The following is a 24,590-nucleotide window of genomic DNA, read 5'->3' on the forward strand; positions in this document are numbered from 1 at the left end:
GCCATACCTGACAACCCTTTGGACAAACAATTCTCCTCCATTTGGATTTTTAATTAAGCTTACTGAAAGTGCTTTCATATCAGAAAATGGGGAAAAATTTTGACTAATCTAAAGCAAGACTTCAATTTTCTTTTGGAGATAACAGATAGCAGCTTCAGCCTCTAACGCTGACAGTGCACTAAGAAAATCCCATCCCTGAAATTTAGTCCACCCCTTTGGCCTCACATGCAAGGAAGGAAGAGCTTTTTGGCTAAATCAAGAGGGGCCAAGCAAACCAAAGTGCCCAACAATCCTTGGACCATTCTTACATGAATCTTGGATCTTTCTTACAGGAGACTGGAGATCAGCACAGAGCAAGGCACATCTGACTGCAGAACACCAAGAATTTCATCTTTTGCCACCAACAGCTCACAGAATTCTCAAACTCATTAACAGTGTCAGCAGAGGGTGTGTTCCTTTCATTCCTAATTATTCCAGGACCTCTTCACTTAGTGAATTAGATAAAAACCAACATTTTCACTCACTCCCTCCACACCTGCGTTCAGCCTTGTACGGTGTGACTTCTCCCCAAACCCAAGTTCATTTGATGCTTTCTTCCCAATATTTCAGGGGGAAGAGGTATTTCCTTTTTTTACCTGAAATGGAGACTGGCTGTTGTAATTCTTGATCTCCTTGTTGGCTCCCCGGAACAGCAGCACCCTTGCACAGCTCTCCTGAAAATGATGGAAAAGAAAACTTGTTTATAAAGATCCTTTGGCACTAAAAAGACTAATTGCTAAGAGGTTATGAGATGCTTGGTCTATATTTTCATGATAAAAGTAAGGCAAATAAACTATCTGAGAACTTAAATTGTTAAAACAGCATTTTAAAAATGACAGGGCTTCAGGTGCTCTGCAATATATTAGAAACACTAGGCAAGTGTAAAGAAACATGCAGGAATACAAGAAGTAAATACCTTAATAAATTTTTAAGCAATTGTACTGACAAAGTTACATATTTGAGAAATCAAATTTTGCACAAATTGGACTCCCATATGGGATTTTTGCCTATATTGTAGTAAAAACAGTACTGTTCAGTGAACTGGGATGAATTACATCCTTTCCTCCTGCTAAAAGTTAAACAAAGTAGTTTTACCACTTATTTTGTTGGGGACTTTTTTCAACCTATCTTCAATATTAAATGTTTTGGGTTTTTTTTTAGTACACATGAAATTATTTGATCTGCCTATACACACTGCAGTGACCAGCCTTATTGCCTCTCTTTTCCCCTAAATGCTAGCAGTTACAGTACAAGGAGGAAAATTTGGCTTCAGATCCTCTAAACTGAGAAAATCTGCAAAGGAAATCCCTTAAAAACAATTTATTTTGGCCAATAAAGTGCATTGGTTAAATCATTGCTCTCCATGGCTGTTAAATACGACTGCCCACAATCTGGTAGAAATTCTCGGAGATTCTGAGTGGATTCTCAGAATTTTTGATGATTCCTGTATGGACTCTATTTCTTGTCATCTTTAACGTTCATCTTAGGGTCTTATGCAAATCAATTCACATTTCAAAAGGGTTTTATATTCCCTCATCACAAATATCATTCTTAATTTTCTTGTGCTTTCTGTGTTGTCTTGATGTGTTGTGCTATGGAGTTCTACCTACTGAGGAATTTGGATGTGCTACCTTTCACATTGAACAGCAAATTTGCAGTCAGAGAAGACAAAGTGCATAATTTAGGTATTTTAGTGACAGAAATGAAGCTTATTTATGAGTCACAGGTTAATTTGAAGAAATTATGATTGAAAATCATTACTGTCATTGTGTTTTCTAATTTCTCACCACGGATTCTTGGTCCCATTAAGTCTCCCCATCACAGAGCTGCCCTAAATGTATCTGGAAAGGAGGTTATCCTACCATTTCCTCAACTGAAAAACAGCAGAATGGATCAAGATGATAGATTAGCAATTATCTCTTAGATTATAATTTTTAATGATATACAATTAACTGAGATAGTCTCATTTGCTTGCACTGCAATCTGCACTTTAGTTGCATTTTCTCTATCTATAAACAATAGATCAATGCCCAATTTTAATCAAGAACTTAAGTATATAAATAATTACATTGAACAACATACTGTACTTATTGGGTGATTATTCATTTGTTTATCAGAATGAATCATCCAACATTACAACACCAAAAGAATTATACATTCAAAAACTCTCTACAAATTTAACTGAGCTGCCTGCAGTGTAACAAAGACATGCAAAAGGATTTATTAACTAAATGATTGTGACTAGAAAGGTTTTGCCAAAAGTTGTCAAAGAGCTGTTCAACATTAAAAAAATCCAAGAAAAGTTATTTGGGTTAAGTACTGCATTTGCTTATTTATTTATTTTTAGTATTTTGAAACAAACAGAAGCATTCTTAACTTCACATTTGCTCCTTCTTGTTTCCTCCCAGTCTGTCAGGTTATATTCAATTTTAATACTACAACAACTCTCATATCAGATCCAATCCTCCCAGTGGAGGAGGGCACATTTCATCCCAACATAAAACAGACTTACTGCATGGCCATGGAATAACTTTCAAAACCAAGAGTTTATTCAGATCAGGACTTGGCTGACATCCAGGAAAACAAATTTACCAACTTCAGAAAGTAAACCAAGAAAATTCCCCAGGGAAGACAGGAAGGGAAGATCAAACGGGTAACGACTCCATCTACAGGAATCTGGAGGTAACAAGGGTATGACTGTCCTTCCCATCCTCTCCAGCTGGAAAAGGCAGCACCATTCCTTTCATGTGAACCAATAACAACTTTTCATTAAAAAAAAACACTGGCAAAAGCAGCACAGGTTAAAGTTCACAGCACCCCAAGGGAAATTTTGCATTTCCACATACACTGGATGAAGGAAAACAGAAGGACAGTAGTGCAGGCAGAAGGTCTCCCGCAGAATAACTTCTTGTACTGAGGTCAGGAAAACACACCTCTACATGAAAAATGCTGTAATTCTACAGGATTACTCTAATCCCCACCTCATACTGCATAAACTTTGCTAAAAATGTGCGGTCTTAAAAGATGTCAAATTATCCCAAAATTCTTTTTTTTTTTTTAAGCCGAAAGCATTTTAGACCTAATTGAGGAATCTGTCTTGACAAGACTTTAGAAAAAACCTAGGATGGTAATTAATTAAGAAGCAGATCCTTTAACAGATGTTTCACTGTTTACAGTCACATCTCATGCTTTCCAAATTCAATATAATATTCTATGTGCTGAATTTTAACATAGTTCTAAAACTCATCCTCTCCCCATCCCATCCCTGCAAAGAAAGTATAAAATGCTAGCAAATCAAAAGGTTCTACTACTTGTAAATGAGTACACAAGTTGTAGACAGCAAAGAATCCAGTATCTTATGTATAGAGACAATTCCACAGTATTTTACAACTCTTTCTTATTTAATTCTAAGTTAAATTATAGACTAACAGCAATAAATTCTGTGCAGGAAACAAATACTTAGATATGAATCAAACCCAAAAAGAGTTGGTAAAGCATAATCTTTTCTTTTTTAATATCCATACTCTTGCTACCTACAATGAGCAGCCTTATTTGTAATCAGTGAATGAAACAGCACTAAAATAATTTCAACTGTGTTCTTTCCAGATTGCAAGATCATTTCTTAATACCTGAAGCACTTCATCGCATATAAAATAATGTAGTGACAGGATGAAGGGGAAAGGCTTCAAATTGAAAGAGAGCAAGTTTAGATTAGATATTGGGAAAGAATTCCTCCCTGAGAGGGAGGTGAAGCCCTTGAGAAGTTGTGGATGGCTCATCCCTGGAAAGGATGGTAAGGCCTTGGGAAAGTTGTGGATGGCCCATCCCTGGAATGTTCAAAGCTAGGTTGGATGGTGATTGGAGCAATGAGGTGTAGTGGAAGGGGATTGGAAGTGGATCATCTTCAAGTTCCCTTCCAAGCCATCCTGTGATTCTGTGAGCTCCCAGCTCCTGCTGGGGCCATTTCCATCCCTGCAGGGGGCCAGCAGGACTGGTGACAGGGAGGGGCTCTCACCTGGTTGTAGAGGGCACAGATGTGCAGGGCCGTGTTCCCCGAGGCGTTCTGCGCGCACATGTCAGCGCCGTAGAACAGGAGGTGCTCCAGGTGTTGGACATGTCCGTACCTGCAAGCCTGGGCAGGGATGCATCAATATTTTGGTTATTACACCAAAGCCTAGGCAAGATTTTCAGCAGAGAAGGTGCTGTTTTTATTGAGGGTCTAATTTTTAAGACCACACCTGGTTCTCTGATGGGAGCACAGACACCTAGATGTGCATTCCTGCACCAACTCCAATGTGGATGCTACAGGTAGAGCAATCCTGTGCTTGAGCTTAACCATCTGATTATTTTGGGAATGGCAGCCTAAGGGATCGAGAAAATACTGCCTTCGGAACTTTTTATCCGCCAATATTCATGACTCAAACGTGACAAGTTTTTTGTCCTGCTACACTCCAGAACACTGCCCACCAGATGGCACTGAAGATGATCAAATTGACAGAGCTTTTTCCCAAACTGCTTACAGGCCAAAATCCAATTAAATCTTCTTGGTTCTTTGATGTCAAGCAGACACACATACACACGACACTGCTCCAAAACAGGGGAAATCTTCAAGACTTACTTTATCTGTCACACAAATATGTAGGTTTGACCCTGGATTTTTGGAAACAAGCCTCTATGAAGAAGATTCATAAAAATGAGAAACTTTCCTGATTAGCAAATAAGCTTTAGAAAAATCACTGATTCTAGTCCATGGCCTCTTTTACTTGACTTCCTTCTCCTTCTATGGCCCACCTCCCAGTTAATAATGTTTTGAACTTTGTGGTATCTTAGATCAGCATTATTCCTACATAAATCAGAACTTAAGGTAAGAGATACAGGTATAGAAATCCATTCAGTCTGAGGTACCTCATCACTCCTGAATTCAGTGGGAGGTACAGACTGGCACACCTGGCTTGGATCTAAAATTTGGAAGGGAAAAGTTAAGTGGATTGCTCAGTGCACAAATTAAATCCCCATCCTTCTTACTTCATTGAGGAATGCTTGAATTATTGATTAGTCAAAACAGATTGTTCCTAATCCAGATGTAAACATTGATTTATTTAGGACTACAACCCAACACAGGGAGTTTGGAAAGCTCTATTTCAGTATGAGAAATAATAACCTTATGTGTATCAGGCTGGGGTTTAAAAAAGAGGGACATTTTCCTCTGTATTATTATGGAGTCCAGATGGGACAATACTTTGACCTGGAGAACCCATTTCCTCCATATCCCCAGAAACTATAGCAAAAAAATAATTCCTTTCTTTTCCCCCACTCTGGATCCAAACAACCTTGACCTAGACCCACTAAGTGAAAAAGCTCCAATTCCTGCCCAAATGTGGGTGCCAAAGCTACCTCCCATTTCTTTCCAAGGAAACAAGATAAAAAACTGTGTACTAAAGAATTTTGTGCACAGAAAATAATTGAGTCAAGATGACCCAGGCAGACCTGTAAGGTTGATTACTTGTATCTTTATTTATCTCATACTAAAGCAGTTCCAATTTTTGTAGTTTTCCAAACTCATCCATACAGAGACACGACACAGTAGCAGCAATGACATTGCGACTGTTAGAATCTTTAAACTTTGTATATTACTGAGTTTATCACTGGGCAAAGGGAAATCAATAAAGCATTTTTACACAACTGCTGGATAATATTAAGGCATTTCTGGAGAGGACAGGGAGAGGCTGATAGACCTCAGCAGCAGGATCCTCAGCCCAAACCTTCCTGTAAAGTTCACCAGAGACAAGGGGAAAGCAGCCTGACAAACACAGAAGGAGCATTACCAAGGACACTGACACTGGCATCTAACCAAAAGAAAGAGCTACATTTTCCTACTGAAGTGCCCAAACAGGAGTCTAAACTTCCAAGAGTTCACAGCATAAATATGACAAGTGCAATTTCTGCATCAAAATTCACAGTAACCAGAGGATTTCAAAGTTATGGAACACCACTGGAACAGTTTTCTACTTCTTAGTCACCCCAGCAGGATGCAAGGTGAATAAATAAAAAGAAGTAGAAAAGCAGATAGAAAAATGAAGACATTTCATACTTGAATGTGCAGGGACTTCAAAATAGCACTTAACCCTAGAACAAGAATGAACAACTTCCTCATGCAGGTCCAGCTCCAAACAAAAAGCAAATCTTTCCTACCTGATGAATTTCTTGCCATCCATTTTCATCCTTGCAGCTGACCGTAGCATGTTCATGGAGTAAGAGTTCACAGCAGAAAGGGTCCCCTCCCACCACAGCTGTGTGGTACAGCGGGGTCAGGCCACAGCTGTCCTTGTAGTTGGGAGATGCTCCCAGCTCTAAAAGGGTCTGAAAGCAATCACAGACTGTGAAAAACAGATTTTGGAGGGACTTCCATATAAAGGGTCTTTACCTAAAAAAAACCTGAAAAAGTATGCATAAGGTTGGTCACTGACGTAACATTTTTTGCTCACCTATTTATCAGCTGCTAAGAGTGGGCCACAGCACAGACTAAGTTAAGCAAGGAATGACCTTGGGAGAATTAAGATATAAAGGAATCTATGGGGATGGCACAAAAAGAAGGAGTGGCAATGTCCAGTTTCCGTCCTCTCACTAGGTTCAGAAATGTCAACTCTGTAAATGTTGCATCACCTTTACAACACATTCACCTTTTCAGTTCCAAGGTGCTTTACCAAAAATGTCATGCAATTTGAGTATTTGTCAAAAGGGAATAAGCAAAACCCATAAATCTAAGAGTTAATCTAGACCATCAGAGTGAATTAAGAATACCTGTTAAAATACAAAAGAAAACAGAAGACACTGTGTTAAGGCATAATGTGCAATCCATGCCACTAGAAGCTGCTTTCAAAGAGTTAAGTGACAATAATGCTATTCCTATTTCCTCAGACAGATCTCAGTGTACCAATGAATAAGCTTAAATTTCACCACTTTTCTTCCTACTAGGAAAAGAGAAATCAGAAATTAAAAGGCTCCTTATTGAGGGCAAATGCTAAGATTAGAAAGCCACAAAAAAGCTCTAGAACAAGCACATCCTACAGGATCCATGGAAGACAATACAGTAATTAACTGAAAACAGTCTCCTTTATGCATTTTTTTTTAACAAGACAACACAATTTGCTCCTGAAAGTCTTTACCTTGAGGGCTACTTGGTTCTTGGCTCTGGCTGCTTTGTGCAGAGCTGTCATTCCATCTTTGGCTCTGAAGTCTAAATGCGCTCCTCCATTTTTCAGGGCTTTTATCACTTCTACCGTGTTGTCAAGCTGAGCTGCCAAAGTTAGGGGTGTTTCTAAGGGAGACAATAGGATGTACTTGGAAAAAGGTGAGCAAAATTACAAAATAAATTTAAGTTACTTTATAAAATAAAGTCTAAAATACTGTTATAAAATTATCAATTATCTCCTTTGGACAGCAAATCCCTACAGATTCCACTGGCTCAGAGTTGTGAAGGAATGTGTGAGATTCACCCTGTTAATTTAATATTAACTAACTCAAGATACTCCTATATGCTGCTTAGTTTTGTTGTTCTGACCTCCACTTTCTAAGTCATGATAGTTTGGGTCCAGTCCTCGGTCCAACATCTTGGTCATTTTTTCCACAGAGAGATGGTGGACATGATCCATAAATTTTTTCAAATTGGCCTGAAACAAACAGCAAAAAATGAATCATCCTCTGATTTACAAAATAAAATTTTGACTAAAAAGGAAACATTTTTTCAACTGATGTCAACACCCACTATAGGTAATTGCTAACTCCTGCAGGGAATTGAGATACCTTGGTGTGAAGCTTGGCCAGCTGCTTTTCATCAAGGTTGAACTGTCTGTATACTCTTTTCTTGTAGCGAAACTGAGGGAAGAAGAGAAAAAAATTTTAAAACTTAAAAACTTAAAACTCATATCATTTTCTGATCTTACCAGGAAAGTAATTATCCACTGTGATGGTAGATTTAGGAAAAAAATTAAAAATTTTAGAAATAGGCTCAGTATTTCATATAGTTTTACATCAATTTAAGCAAAATTCATACCTTGTACGAATACAAGACATCAGTGGAAGTGTGTGGGAAATGAGATCAGCCTCTAGAATCTACAGAAGTAAGCAAGAATTACACTGAAAAGCACTTTTCCCCAAGGATTCCTGTGTACTTTCATTTATAGTCTCAAGCAGAAAGCTGGGAAGGCATGTTAAATAAAAAAGTATCGTTTTCAAAATTGCAGCTTAGCATTTCTGAAATATAAAACCAAAAACAGTATACCTGAAAAATCCCTTAGAGGATTGTAAGAGGAACTCACACATGGGAATAGTTCTGATCTTGAACAGGACTAGGTTTGCGCATAAGATTCTGAGGATTGCCTCTCTTTTTGGCTGAAACTCTGTCAACATTTTATCCTGAGCAGCTTGGGTGCAGTAGCAAGATCTGCGGCAAAAGTCATGGGGGTTTCCATAGCTATAATTTAGGGCTCTCTCATTGCCCCATGCAGAATTCCAGGAATGCAGCCTGTCTGTTGGACAAGGACTGCACTGAATGAGGCTTTAACACCAGCTTTCTACAAAAGCACTTTTAACACCTCATTTGCTGCAGTCAACACTCAAGAAAAACAACAAAACAAAAAGTGTCTGTTTAATTTCCTTACAGCTGTAATGTGGTCATCAGTGACAAACTCTGAAATAAACTCCTGGGAAAGGGAAGACCTGAAGCCTTCTCAGGACCCTGATTTTTTTCTCTTCGATTTGTGTTATAGTGGAGCAAGTCTATTAACTACACATTATTAATGGTTGATCAGCCACCATACAGGCAATATCAAAATTAATTAAATGACAGTTTCATGACCCAGTTTGCTGCTGTGTTGCGTGATCTGGCTCTGCTCCAAGTTTGTTCGGTGCCATAAAAGTTCTGCCCAGTTTCTCCCCAACTGCAGAGCCTCCAAAGGAGGAACAGAGAAGGGGAAATCCCAGTACACACCCTCTCCTCCTTTACTGTTGTCTCAGGAGGCAGACAGAGGCAACCTGCGCACTCTGAAGGATGTCACAGAGGGAACTAGATGGGGGTTTAAAAAGGCTGCACTGAGACAAAGTTATCTATGGGAGAAAGCAAAAGCTGGTTATCCAGCAACTACTGCAGTGCTACTGCAAACCTCATCACATATCCAAACAGCTTCACCTAGAACCTTACATTTCTGTATTAAATCACTAAATAATATACATGTCCTGTGTCCTCAGCAAAGGAAAACTCCAAAATCCACTGTCCCAGTAAGGGCTGACTCCTTGCAACTTTTTGGGGATGGACCATCTCCATGAGCAGGGAATGCCAGCACTTCTGTGAGCAAGGGTTCAAGCTCAGACTTGCTGATAACCATTTCCCAGATGTAATTCAGGTGCACGCAGACACGTAAAATACAGCTTTCTGCACAGTTTGTATCAGAATAGAAATGCTTCTGACATTAGATCTAAAAATACCTCAAGTGAAGGAACTCCTTTATTGACTGGCTGTGGGTATTCCCTCAGAAGTCTCTCCTCATCCAAAAACTTCCCATCTCTCCCATTGCTTGCAGGCTGGAACAGTCCATAATTCAGGACATCTTTCAAACTCTGGTTCAAAGTGCACAAAATCCGCTGCTTTGCAACCCACACTGAAGCTTCTGGGTTAAATCGAATGCATTTCTGCAAAGAGAAATTATTTTAAGGAATGCAATTAGTGAAAAAAACCCATTTCAACAGTGTCTTACACGCTAAAATTTCCAAATGTCATGAATAATAGGAATATGCATAATAAATATACAGACTCCATGACAAAACATTGCTCAACAAGAATTCTATTTCAGATGTGCATTGATAATACCTAATGCACAAGTACTGTGAAAACACAGGACATTTCAAATCCTTCCACAAACCTCAGGGAACACACACAACCTTCCTTAGAGAGAGCACCTTCATGGAAAACCTGTTCAAAACGGTTGTTATAAGGTGTTTAACTATCCACTTGATTCTTCGCTGTTCTACTATCAGTTAGATCCATAAGGATTTCACCAAAAAAAGGTATTCAGGCAAGAATTCTACTTCCCTTTAAGCTACATTTACCTGAGGATAAGTTTATGGGAGGAATGATACAGCATGAACAAAATGACTTGAAAACCTTGACAAACTTCTGCAGTTCTTTGCTTCTTACCAAGCTGGAATTCAGGGACTTGAGGAGTTTAGGGATTTTGCCTATGCTGCAGTCACTGGTTCCAAGGTACCAGCAGATGACAATGCCAAGAAAGCAATTAGGTGCCTCTAATGTGCATCCTGAACACACAATACTGTTTCTGCTTTAATCCTTTACAAATTTGTCAACGACTTTACAAAGTCGTCAACAGAAATGAAATGTCAGACTTTGTCACCAGTAAGGCTGACTAGGAAGCAGCTTTCATTTCCCTTACTTTATTTTTCAAGATGTTTTGTGAAAAGTTTGGGGGGTTTTATATGCTGAAGGGAAAGAGAGAGGGATACAAAGTAGATTGTAATAAGTATTTTCCTTCCCAAACATTCCACTAGTTACAGTATTGGCTTAGCAACAAGGCAAATCTGTTTGAAATCCCTGTGTTCCCTCCGAACCTCACTTGCCCCATGACTCCTACATGGAATCAAACTTCAATACTAGATTCAGACACAAACATCAGCACTTCTCAGCAAAACTGTCAGTTACAAGATGTGCAATGAGCCTAAATTTTAACATTATGTACACATCTGAAAGATTTCAGTGAGTGTTATTCAAATGGGAAGATAATGTTGAAATTACATATTTTTTTTCTCTAAGGAAAGTCTTTCTTACATGAAACAAACTAATTTTGGACTTGTATCACACTGTTTTGATTTTAAAAATACAAAGCAGTTACTTCTGATCAGAGTTTAATTAAGTCTGCTAGTTTTTAATGCACCTGGAGAATCCAACATGTTCAATTTTGTTCAGTCTATTCTTGTGTTCTCTCTGTTCTTGATGTCAGGCAAATATTTCACAAACTAATTCAGTGAGAGCTCCAGCTCTTCCAGTGATTCATAAGAAACAAAAGTGGGCTTATTGTAAAAAAAACTGATTCCATTAGCAATTTAGAATGAATCAAGATCAGTTATGTAAAAAGTAAATTGATAACTGTATAATTTTTTGCTACCAAAATTTTTCAGGCTGAGAAAAGTGATTATTTATGCTTTCCATGAAGCCAGGCAGGATAGAAGTGGAGCTGTTACCACTCTCTCAGAGGCAGGTGCTGACCAAGGGGATAAAAGAACCACTCAGATGCTACATAAGGTGTATTTTCAATCAGCCTGTCCCTGGAACAACTCCACTGTGCTGCTTCTGTGTCCTCCTGGCAGCCCTCCAGGCAGGGAGCACCACAGCCACCCCCTCTATCCTGCAGACAAGTCATTACTTACTGCCACACTTTGTATCCTCAGGAAACTTCAGCTCAGTCACAGCAGGACCTACACACAAGCTGTTCTAGTTATGAAATAAGGAGCAATTCATTAGACACACGTGGCGTGGTGAGCACAAGCAAAGGCAGCAGCAGAGTCAAAAAAAAAAAGGACAACTTTTTCTAGTCTTCAGTGACAAGAAAAAAAAATTAAAGAATAGAGATCTTTCAGTGACAAGGAACTACAGAAACACATGAAACAAAGATGTTTTGCACTGACAGATACATTCACTGTAAAAGACCACAAGGAAAATAAACAAAAAAAAAAGCACTGAGTGGCTCAGAGTCACTGTCAAAACCACAGCAGGCCCATCAAAATGCAAGTGTAGCAGCAAGACAGCACATCAGCATTGGCTGCTGAGATGCAAAGCCTGTGTTTGGGATGTGAAAGCTCCTTGGATCACAGGAAATATGGTCAATTATAATCTTGCATTCCTGCACACTGGTGAGAGCAAGTCACTGAAGGAAGGACAGGATGGGAAGCCAGGGAAAACACAACTCCCCCAGCTGAAGGGAATATATTAATTCAGTAGGAATAATGCTTATGATACAGAATGTCTGAGGGATAATATTAATCTGCTTAAAATCAATCAGCAAACATCTTTCTGCTCAGCTGTCAATCACACAAACTGTACTGTAACTGAAGGACACAACAAAATAGTTTGTACAGCTACCTCCAAAAATACGATTGCCAGGATATCAAAATATGAATTATTCCTTTCAATGGGAGATGTTGATATTAAAGATGAGACAGCCAAAAAGTGGGCAACACAAAGAAAGTTTGGCATCACAGAGAGAAAAGGGAGCAAGTCCCACATTTTGGTTTGTGCTGTGTTCTGCTTGTTTCTCTGCTGAAACACTGCTTTCCTTCATCAGGCTGCACTCAGAAAACACAGAATTCACAAGGGGACAGGTCAGAAAAACCAGTCTGGCCAGGCTGTCAGCAGATCACCTGCCCACATCAAGGGCATGTGAACAGATACCAGGAGCACAACAATTCCCTAATCAAACTGAAGATAAAACAAGAAGGAACAAACAGAGAGCAGAAAGGAATAATCAGGTACAAAATGGGATACAGAAGAATACATGGAAGAAGTTGCCAAAGAAAATCTGGAGTATCTATGAGGTAGCACAATCTGGAAACAAGTGAAACTGGAGGCATCCCAAGGAAAAATGGGACTCGAGCTGCAGTTGTCACAAGTGGGTTCCTACTTTAAGATAAAAAGTGCACAAAGTAAACAAAGTGTTTTATCTGAGAAGCAAAAGCAGTAAACGAAAAGATTCTTAATCCGAAAACCCAACAAATAATAAAAGAAGAAAGGATACAAAAGTATAAAAAGCAACGGAGAAACAAAACACCAAGAAGTAGCTCCAGCTTAAGCTGTTGCTATACCAAACTGTCACTTACCAAACAATATTTGCATAGGAAGTCCAATATAATTTTTAAAAACACCAAACCCAGGGGAAGGAGGAATCAGTAAATGCTCTTTATTACAGTGGAGCAGTAAAACAGATGGGCAGAAAGTGTCTCAGAAGTCTTCAGCAGACCCAAACCCATCTCAGCCCCAGAATTTAATAAAATGTATGGATCTGAGCACTTCAGCTTTAAACATAACCCAGAGAGAGCACATAAGTACAGGGTAAAACAAGAGCAGAACGGGCACAGTGCATTGATAATAAAATGATGAAAATATTCCTTAAAACCACTGGCTGACAGAAGGGTTCTCAGTGTCTGTGGCAAAGAGCAACTCTAAGCACTAAACACCATTGCTGTCAGAATGTCAAGGTAAAGGAGATTTCCTTGACAACAGCTCCTGAAGAACCAGACTGATTTCACTTAGAGGCAGCATCACTTGGAATTTGTTCCTACATAGGCTGGAAAAGGAAATGGATGCAAGATGACTGGGCCTGGATTCAGACCAAATAATATATGCCAGATAATACAGCTGTTTTACCCATGCTCCTCAAGACTGGAGGGCTTTCCATGCTCTCCATTCCCTCAGGAATTTAACTGAGCTCAGGAAACCTTTCAGTTGTTCATTTAAACATTCCCCACCCTCCTGTGAGAAGGATGACACTTGAGTACAGGTCATGCACAGAGGCAATAAGAAATTACCATTTCTACCAAGCAGTGTTTCAGTAAATTGGGTTATCACCCAAACTGAGAAGGAGACAAAAAAATAACAGATATAAGAACTGAAAAGCTATTGTTCTTAAGGGCTCTGTATGAACTTGCCAAGGTTCACATTGTCTTCTAAGTTTCAAATGAGAATAAAAGAGCAACAAGACAGACTTCCTACAATGTGTGGTAATTTATAAAGTTTTCCATGGCAGCACATCCTACTCATGGTTCTTGGTGCTTATCTCATACTTGCAGTGAAATAAAGGCAGTTTGCACCACAGCCACTGCAGATGAGCAAGCTTCATTCTCTGGGAGTTTGGCTTCAAAGCTTCCCAGTGGGCTGAATTTTATCTAAACCCCTAAACTTGTCTTTCTTAGAATAAATATAGTCTTGATCATACTCTCTAAAAACCAAAAAACTAAATTATGTTATTTCATGCTTCTTTGATTAAACAGACTAATTTTAAACACCTCACATATTAAATTAATTATAATTATACAGGAAATGGGGCCTATGTTTGCTCTGGCTTGTAGCTGTACAACAGCTCAAATTCTGATCTTCTCCACAGTTTTCTTCACCATATTTAATCCACCAATATTTCTGTTTACTAACCTGAATCCAGGTTTCACTTTCCTGCACAAAGAGTTTGTGGGCTGATAAATTAAATAAGAAATACATCAGCTTTAGAATCACTTAAACAACTCAGTTACTTTTCAGGAAGAGTCTATTGAAAAGGAAAAAGAAATACAAAAAGTAAAGCAAAAATGAAAAAATGATAAAATTAGTTTTTTAATTTGTCTTTAACACCAAAAAGTAACTTATCACTAATCTAAAAGCTACAGTAATTAAATAAGAGGGCTTCAGAAAGCTACTATCCCTGCGGCTGTCACACACATACCAAGAAAAGCTGGTATTTCCATTCCATTTTCATGGATCTTTTCATTGACAGAGTCACAGATAGAGCAAGCCAGTAAAATCATCAAAAAAAGAGCTCCAGAACCACAACTGAGGGCATACTGTCAAAACAGCTTTTCCCTGTCAGGCTGCATCCAGCCCATCTCTATCCTTCTAAAAATGAACTTAATTAAGAAGAAAGGAAGGTTTCATCTGAGACAGATCTTGAACAGCAGCAGGGCATGATGTAGCTCTTACATGTCAGCACAGAGTGATATACGTGGCTCACATCCATGAAATGGATGTGTTTTTATAACCTTGGAAATTTCAAAAGGCTGGTGCCACCACTGAAAATCCTGACAGCAGCATTCAAGGAGACCCAGGGTAATTCAGATAATTAATAGCAAACTCAGACAAATTGTGGATCTAGATGGAATCAGTCTCTCCCAAGACATTTTCCAGCACAGCACAGTCATTCCTATCACAGCACTTGTGTTGGTTTCTCTGGCTGGAAGGTTCAGAAACAATATCCTGTAGTAAAGGCACAGCAGCAAAGGAGGAAGGAAAGGTTTATTTGTGCTTTTTTTTCCTCATCTTTACACTTTAAAATCCACAAGCTCTCTAAAAGGGATGTCTTTGAGGCAGATTGACAGAGAAAGACAACAAATACAGAAAAGAGAGAGAATTTGATGACCTCTTGCAGGACCCCAGTCTAGCGTCAATAACAAACTATTTCATGAGAAGAGGAACTAGAAAAGCCATATATATCCATATATGATGCTTTCATAGAGTTAACATGTAATTTTTTCGATTCAGTCTTCATCTTCTGATGAGATTATGGATTCCTAAGCCTCTTTCTTTTGCCCAAAAATCTCTGAATGCAAATCAAAGAGATATTTTCCTTTATGAACACGCCTTTCATCAGGTCAACACACTAAATTCTCTTGGAAGGGATGGTGCCTTTAATTGAGGCAACCAGTCAGATAAACCACTGGGGTACAAAGCATAGACATTAAAACAAAAAATGAATTTTGTCTGCAATATGTCAAAAAAGAAGGCAAAAAAAAGAACAGGTGTACTGCAGTTTGAAGCCAGTAAAGCTAATAATTTCACTTTGTTTATTTGCAGTGCATTCTCCCTTACCGTTTGCTGCAAGTCAGGTATGATAATTCGAATCACTAAAGTGTTGCTCTGACTGTCTTCCATTCTGCTACTTGGCTTTTCTGCAGTTGCTCTAATTGTGTCATAAATAGTTTCTTCTTTGGAGCTGTCTGATTCAGACTCAACAGAATAGTCAGAGAAGCTTTGTGCCATCTCATCTTCACTTGATGTAGGGCTACGAGGCATGTTAAGGTTTTTTTATCCTGCCAATACAAAGGAGAAAAAGAAAAAAATAAGTTATAGTTCAAGTCTTCAAAATGAATCAGCTACATGTTTTTTTTTTTCTTCTTGGAAATAACATGCATTTAACAAGGAAGTTTTATGGTTTTTCCTCCTTTTATTTCTTTCTGTCAATTATGTGAGTAGGCAGAGTATAAAGGAAATAACTCTAGCTAGCAATTTACTAGAGAAGAGGAAGGAAAGAAGGAAAAAAGAGTAGTAAAAAAGAAGATGACCTTCCTTTCCAGGCACACCCAACCTCCCAAAGGATCCAGAAAAAACAGCATAGCTACCCAGTCCTGTGATAACCTGGCACTGCTGTAAACTTTACTAAGAGCTAGGTCTGGCTTTGAAGCTTCCTCCTCCCAGTGAAACAACATTTCAGGGAATTAATGTAAATGCTAAACTAACATCATCCTGTACATCAAGAATCTGCACAGGTGAGGCTTTCATGAAAGTCAGTATTCTCAAATAGTGGAACCAACTAAAAAACTAAATCCTACAGGGAGCCAGACACAGATGCTGCTCTGTGTTTTGCGGCTCACACAACATCCTTTTAAACCAACAACACCCAAATCTGTCCATTATACATACTCAGAGTTTAGAAGCAGTTTTAAACTGTGATATAGCTTGGGCTAAAATGAAAGTCATGTTAATTCCAGAATAGAGACACTTGTAATCAGGGGTCTCACACTAAGAACTGCAGAACATTTTCCTTCTGGTCTTTTCCACCTACAAGGGCAAATGAATTTTGTGGTTTTGTCCCACAAACTCAAAGCTGCTCCAGGATATGAAAATAATTATTCTGTGGAAAAATGGAGGAAAACATTTACAGTGGAAAAAAACTGAAAAGACCAACAAACTCTGCAGTGCTTGGACACCATATAACTTTTCCGATTTAAGAGGCCAGAAAAATGCAGTATTTTTCTTTTTTTCCTGTGAGTAATCCTCCAAGACAATTCATCTGCATTTAATGGAAAAAAAAATTATTAAAGAAAGAAAGAACCAAACAAGCAATTTCACTGCCAGGTCACATTTAAAAAGAGACAGTAAAGCAAAAGTGAAGCACAGAAGGGTAAAGTGACTTGATCACTCATAAACCAGGTGAGTGTAATGAGGTATCCAAGTACACATTTTCTATACTGATCTCAGCCAGATCAGCCCAAGTAAAACAAGTCAAACAACAGCAAGGGATAAAAACGTTTTTTACCACTGTGCCTAACACTTCAGTTTAAGTCATTCCATCTTCACTGCCTAGTCACTGTCCCAGCAGTGACTCTAGAGCAGGGATCAAAGGCTGCCACTGTCATTTCCCATTTTAAGATGCCCATAGGTTGGCTGGGCAGTGGAGAGCCAGGCCTGAGGCTGGAGGTCAAGGACAAGCACTCCCACATCACATCACACCCCCACATCATCAAGCCTTATTGTTGTATCTGATGAAGGATAATTCTAGTGTTATTACCCTCAGCTATAATTACTAATGAAGACAAAACCAGTGCATTCAGAAACCTGAAAGCAAGCCAGTTCACAGCAGCTTAATGGAAGGCTCTATTTACAAAGGAAAACTCTGCAGGGAATATTTCATTTTTTTGCTGCTTCAGTGAACTGTAGAATAATGCTGCTCTCCAAAGCACCTTAAGTCAATAAAATGCATAAACATTTCTGTGGTTTCTCTATTTTTCTGTTGCTGCTAAAACATGTGAACCCAAAATACAGCAGGACAATACACAAAATTTAAGGGCATAAGAGGTACAGGCCAGTGAGTGTGAGCAGAAAGACAAAGAACATCACATGATTTGTATGTCCCTAAAGCCATCTGAGAGTGCAACACATTCCAGGGCAGTGGATTTTACAGAGAGCAGTAAACTGCAGTTATACAGCAGCCAAATAAGAGTTGGGTTAGGAGGAAAAAGCTTCCCCAGGTGTTGGTAAGTAGATTTTCATGCAGAAACTACCCAGGAATATCTCATCTATAATAAGAAAGGAAAATGCCCAGCGGAAAAACCAGCTCCCAGGAATCAAATTTTTAAGTTGACTAAATACTGGCACAAAGAACCTTCTTGGAGACTTGTCAACAAGGCACAAGACACCAAATCTTCTGGAAAATAATGCACAAGTAAGCATGGAAAGGATAATGAAAGTCTGTATCCACAGCGGCAAGATGAACAGGATATGGGCCTCACCAGCACAGTGGAGAAACAGATAATTTAAACACCATTTTTTAAACAAGACTATTTGAACACTGGAGAAACTGGCAATTTGTTGGCTCAAGTTGTGTGGAAATGGAAGATACCACCATTTGTTAACCAGAGCCACTGGCTATCACAGCTCCCACAAAGAACCCATTATCTTTTAGGAACCATTTCACTTTTGTCCCAAGGATATTCCAAAAAATTTTTCCACAACCAAACTTACTACATCAGGAAAAAAAAGGCAAGTTGCCTGGCTTACTAACTAATATTTGTATAACCCATGAAAATATCCCAGAGTCCTAATTCCTACCTGGCAATTCATTGGTTCAACACAGCTGAAACATAGATTAGGTTCATCATGGTTGTCTAGGATGCCTTCTTCCTTTTCTTAAAAAAAAAATAAAACCACCAAACAAACAGATCATAGGATTCCTACAGTTAAACTGATCGTGTTTTGTTTGTGGCTGCTTTTTTGGTGTAGGGGAGTGCTGACAAGATCCTCTGTAAATTAATAAAAACAGATATCATCATCTTGGCAATAAACACACAATGAGGAGTGTCACACTAACAGGGTTTGTTCCACCTCATGTTGTCTGGCCACATTTCTCAACTTCTGCACACTGAGTGTGCCCCAGCTCCAGGCACTGCCCTGCCCTCTGCGCATCCCCTAAGCAAAGCAAGCTTGAGCTGCAGCTGGTAAAACACCCCTTTTGACACAGGAAGGCCACAAAGAAGCAGGAAGATGAGAGAGTGAAAGGATGGCTTTATGCTCCCCTTACTACTGAACTTCTCCCTCAGCCCCTTGCCCTTTAGCTCGGTGGGAGCAGCAGGATGTGCACCCAGCCTCTGGAGCTATGACCAGGTGATATTTCTCAGACCAAGAGGCCAGATGAAAGAAGCAGAGCTCAAGACTGCTGCCTTCCCTTTACAGATGCTATTTTTAGATTTTTTTTTCCCAGTCCAGCCCGCAGCTTTCACAAAATCTGCTGGAATTTCTTATTTTGCCATTTGCTGCCACTGTACCATTAAGGAGAATTCCAAACAGTCCAAACCATGACCATCAAAGTCCCTTTTTCTCCAGAAAATAATTGTTAAAAACCCTACAAGAACATTGCAAAAGGCTGGAATTAAACAGTGCACTGGTTATCAAATGGGAAAAAACTCAACTCCCAGAGCTCACTCTCAGGGTGAAAGGTGTGCTCCAGAGATTGCAAACAGACACAAAAGGGGAAAAACCAAGAGCAGCAACAGATTAATCTATTCTTTGGAGCCTTTATGTTGTTGAACATCACACTAAAGGAATTTAATAAATATACATTTTTACATTTATTTGGAAGTTAGATATTGTAAACTTGATGTGAAAGGGTTTGAAATACCATCAATAGAGAGACGCCAGACAGGGGATCTTCACCGAACATCCACGTATTATCAGATAAATCCACTATAAAAACCACATTTGAAAATCTTCAGCTTACTTATAGCTCTGTGTGATTTTTGTTGACTCTGCAAACTATCAAACCCTCCTGGTCTTGTTTATCCCTAAAACACAGCTGAGGGACAAGCACTAAATATCTTATCCAAGGCCAGGTCTCAGAGTACAGTTTCAAATCCAGGGGTCAGTGACTCCTAGTCAAGATAAGACCAATCTATTTTTATATAAACATTCATTTGCACAATAGCAGCCCTGTTGCCTGCAGAGAGAAGCCCTTCAGATTGCTGCTGTGAGGCCAGCTACAAACCTACCTGTGGGACTATCTGGGATACAGAGTGGGCATTGTCACAGGCTGACTAATACCATGAGCCAGACTGTGAGAAAAATTTGCAGGGAGAGGAATAGTAACTGCTAGAAAGAGATATTTAGTCATTAACTCTGAAGGAAAACTATTCAGGAAAGGGATTTCTGTGTAAAACCTGCCAGAGCTCCCAACACTTGGATTCTGTGGCTTTATTCAGGATTACACATAACAGCTCAAGAACCAGATTGATGAGGTACTAAATTAAAATGCTGGAGAAGATCAAGCATTTTCTTTTCTAATTATAATAATATTAAAACAAAAATGCACTTCAGATAGAGCTGAAGGTGGGGGGTTGAGTCCAAGCACACCATGCATTTCACACCTCCCCCTGGTAGGGCAGAAAAGGTCATGCAGAGGAAAATTTGAATTGAAGACCAATTCCGAAGGGCAATTTGCAATTTGATGGGTTCAAGCTCCCTCTGCACTCCAACTTTAAAGCTGGCAGTAACCAGCATTGCCTCCCAAAATGCAAGCCCACCCTTTTTCTCACCCCAGAGGGCTACACCCTTGTCCCCAGACTGCTTCAACACAAATGGTGAAGCAAAACAAAGCACTGACCCAGGTCAAACTCCAGCTCTTTTTTTTTTTTTTTTTTGAGAGGTTGGTTTCCAAATCCATCATGCCTCTGAACTTGATCACTATGCAAATGTCTGCAGAAGCAGCAGGAGGAAGATGGCACAGGGCCAGAAGTGAACTGCCAGGGCTTGAAAAGGGCAGAACCACTTCATCCAAAGTCAGCATTGATGTTTGCCAACACAGAGTGGATCCAAGACACCACTGCCTGAGCGACAGGGAAGAGATCTCCACAAACAGAGCCACCTGATTAACCCCAAGGGAAATGTTATCAACCAAATGTTATTACCCAAATTCCACAACTCCAACCAGGGCACAGACAAAATCCAGCCAGGCAAAGGCAAAACCTAAAAGAAAATATCTGCAAGAAGAAAGCTGGAACATGGACAAGGAGTGCTAAACAATCCACAGCAAAACCTCAGGGGAGACAAGGCACTTGCAGCTCCCTTCTCTCCCAGCTCCACCAGACAGAAACAACTCCCCTAATTACAGCTCTATTCCCCATTCAGCAGTCCCTCACTTAAATTCACTTGCTGGTGATGATGTATTTTTGATCTGTTAAATAACTGAAACAGCCAGATAAATATTTTAGAAGATGAGTGCTGACACAAATATGACAGTACCAGAATGATGAGCAAAAATTCCACCTGTACTTTTCTCTGAAGCTGTTGTTTATCAATGTGGCATCTCATACTTCCAGGATGAATTATTGATTGGAAATCAATACTCAAAATCAGTGGTCATATCCATTGGCTCTCATCAGCACCACCAGGAGACTGTTTTCACTGCCCTGTTAAAGAGCAGATTTAAGCAGCCCTTATTTCTTTGCTGGGTGACTAGAACAAGTGTCAAATTGCTTTGCAGAAGGGCTCAAGAGTGAGAGTTCACCCCACCTTTTATTTTTTAAGGAAACAAAGAAGAAAATTGTATGAAGAAATTGTCAAACCTGCCACTTATTTCTGAGTTCTCTTGTGCATGCCTATTTGCAGACTTGTTAAGAAGCAGCTAAGTCCCATTAACTTTTGGTATTTAGAGTCTTAAATGCCAACACCATACGATTAAAGTGGGTCTGTAAGCAGGTAATATTTTTTTATTTTAGTATTTTTAAACATAGGTACTTCACCATTATCACTGCTGCATACACACAAAATCTACACAAGCAGCCTATTTCTGCAAATACAGGGCAGTTTTGAGTTTCTTTCGTTACCAAGCAGCTTTGGAAGCTAAATTTCTCCTTTGTTCTCTGTCCCTTCTACTTAGCATTTATTTTCCCTGTAAACTATTCAGCTGGTAACGTTATCTCCATGGAAAGGCTGAAGTTCAGCCAGGCAGATGTAAAGAGTCATTTTGGGCAAGGATAAGTACAAATAATATAGGAGACAAGCAACTTCTGCTTAATAAGGAAGGCTGGAAGACAGGCAGAGAAGCAGATGTAGAAAAGGCTTTTGAATGTCTGAAGTGGAATTTCAACATGAAAAACTCTTGAAGTAGGATTTCAACATGACAAAACAGAACCTGCTGGCAGGAAGAGGAAGCAGGTGTAAAGATTTAGGACAGGGTGGAGCAGTAAAATTGGTTAGAATGGATACAATAATGATTCAAACATATTAATAGGGGAAACATGGCAAGTATTTAAAATGTTAACCAGTACAGGGAAGTTTACAGTAGAGGCCAACTCCCAGTGGCAATATAAGTTCTTAAGTGGCTTCTTTTAAGCCCTTGCAATGTTTCCAGAACAATTCTGGCTGACCTTTATTTAAAGGTCCTTCTTCCAGACAAGGAATTAGGCCCAGCCCCATGAGCCCCACAGAGCTACCCTTCCAGGCTCTGTTCATTTCTACAGTTGCTTTTAGCATGGCCTCTAGTTTTCAGATTTATTAGAACTTCTGCTCTCCAACAGATAGACAACTGTGCTCCTGAGACATTGTTTAAATACTCCTTACAGTGGAAACTCTAGTTTACTTATGGCAAAATAATAATCACATTGACATATTAAATAAGATCTTTACAGGAATTGAATGCACTTAGTTGTAAAAGCAACATTCAGCTTGAAAATTCATCTATTTAGTATGTATTGATCTAGAATTCTAAACCACTTTAAATAGTTGATAGACAAAAAAAAAAGCTTCATAAGTAGCAGCTAAATAACTAATCCAAATAGGGTTGAAAACAACAAAATGTTTTCAGAAATGCACCAAGCACATTGTCCCAGATACACAACTTGACTTGTACCCAAAAAATTAGATGTCTTCTTGGACTCAATATTGTATGTGTGAGCAAAACAGTCAAGGTACGAAAAGCCAACTTGAAACATGGAAAAGTTCATCCAGTTCCAGATCCAGAAAGGCATTTCTTCATAGCACAACAGCTTTTACATAAAACATCACAAAGAAATTCTTTACTGTGAAGGTGGGGAGGTGCCGGTTGCCTAGAGCAGCTACTGGCACCCCATCCTGGAAGTTTTCTATGACAAAATAGGCTGCAGATGGACTGACCAAAAGAAAAAATTCCCTTCACTTATCCAAACCAAGAATGCTACAATGTGAGTAGTTACAACATGTTCTTGAAGTAATACTTAAGTACTACACCACTTCAATTTTTAATAGTCTGTTTCCAAGAAAATAGATTAAATGGTCATTTTGGGGTACCCACCAAATTTTCTTACCATATACGGCAAGGCATTTTATTTTCCAGCCTTTTTGCTCCCAGCCTCTGCTTGCACTTAGCTATGTAAATATCAAAAAGATTATGATATGTTGGAAGGGAAAGGACATAAGAGAATTTAAAAAGATTTACAACAGGAGTCTGAAAAAAATAAAATCAAAGCTTGTTGAACATATTTACCTCAATTTCACATCCCTGATGGACAAAGTAGCTTTGTCACTTGTTAATTTGCATTTGATGTTTATCAACATCTTTCCTCTTTACCCATAGATTTTTTTCTGATAATTCAAATACAAGCAGAATAAAATGTTAACAGAGAAGCACTGCTGGTGTCTTGTTATGTAGATTAGATCAAGCCCTGAATATAGATAAAGCAGATTTCCTCTCCTCCTTGCACACAGGTTAGCATTTAGAGCTCGCTATGAAGTTTAACCTGAATTTTCCTCAGATGTGATCCTGGTGGGGACTACTATGTCATTTGATTTGCTGTGTTGACAGAAATAGTCTCATTGTCTGCCTTAGTGCAATCAATGGAATAACATGGCAGGTAAAAAAGAAAGCAAAGCTTCAAATAAATGCTTTTTTTTCTTATAAAAGGAGGAGTTATCTTTGGTTGAGAGCAGGCACAACAAATAAAATCAATTACCCTTTCTCCATGTGTATGCAGGGCTTTTTTTCTCATTTAATTTCAACTAATTCATTTCTACTTCAATTCAGCAGGAAACACCCATTGAGGTTTGCAAGTATCTGCAGGTGGGATTTGGGGGCACAGAGCTCAGACTCTCCAGGTCTGCAGTTCCGGGTCAGTCCCCTGCCAAAGAGCCTGTAGGGGGGGATTTTCCCTGATCTCCACACCAGCTTCATTTCTTTCCTTAATCCAGGGGGAAGCAATAAACAAACAGTGACACAGAAAGGGAGGAGGAGGAGGAACGGGGCAGGTAAACAGCTCTTGATTTAGCCGAACTCCAGTGCAAGCACAGCCATGTGCCCTGTCCTCACCATCCCTCTGCACATCTGTGCCTGTCTGCAGCAAATACCCCAGTTATTGGGGACAGATGGTCTCCAGGCTTCTCTGAATTGCAGAAAAACTTCCCTGACTTCTGTCTTTTTCAGAGGTAATTTTGAAAAAGGAGCTCTGCTGACCTTAGCTGCATCTTCCCCAGCTATTTTCCAACCCAAGCTAAGCATATTTTGAGCTTTAATTTATACTCCAGCCTGTGCTCATGGCACAACCAAGAACATTCTTTAGGGTTGCGCAGGTGAAGGATGGTGATGACAGTGTGGAGGAAATATTTGCAGGCTTAGAAAGGTTCAATGATCTGCCAAACTGACCAAGGCAGCACAGTGATTCCATAGAATAACTGAGAAATAAATTATTTTCTTGACCTTTCAGATTTTCGATTCAATTCATTATACAGATAAACTCATTTTTACCAAATTATAGCCAGCCAAAAA

General features: G+C 39.3%; 1 protein-coding gene across 1 annotated transcript in view; it reads right to left on the reverse strand.

The window, feature by feature from the left end:
- Positions 1 to 15,877, reverse strand: part of SHANK2 (SH3 and multiple ankyrin repeat domains 2) — a gene marked incomplete at both ends in the record, with an annotated part of 241,253 nt that extends 225,376 nt beyond the window's left edge. Inside the window, 8 exons of the mRNA XM_084208756.1 lie at positions 636 to 713; positions 4,055 to 4,171; positions 6,232 to 6,399; positions 7,206 to 7,357; positions 7,601 to 7,709; positions 7,843 to 7,914; positions 9,523 to 9,726; positions 15,674 to 15,877. Coding sequence (XP_084064882.1) covers positions 636 to 713; positions 4,055 to 4,171; positions 6,232 to 6,399; positions 7,206 to 7,357; positions 7,601 to 7,709; positions 7,843 to 7,914; positions 9,523 to 9,726; positions 15,674 to 15,877 — 1,104 coding nt within the window. The remainder of the gene's footprint in view (positions 1 to 635; positions 714 to 4,054; positions 4,172 to 6,231; positions 6,400 to 7,205; positions 7,358 to 7,600; positions 7,710 to 7,842; positions 7,915 to 9,522; positions 9,727 to 15,673) is intronic.
- Between the last annotated feature and the right edge of the window lie 8,713 nt (positions 15,878 to 24,590).

Source organism: Fringilla coelebs, assembly GCF_963513975.1.
Source record: "Fringilla coelebs genome assembly, chromosome: 6".
NCBI classification, from domain to species: Eukaryota; Metazoa; Chordata; class Aves; order Passeriformes; family Fringillidae; genus Fringilla; species Fringilla coelebs.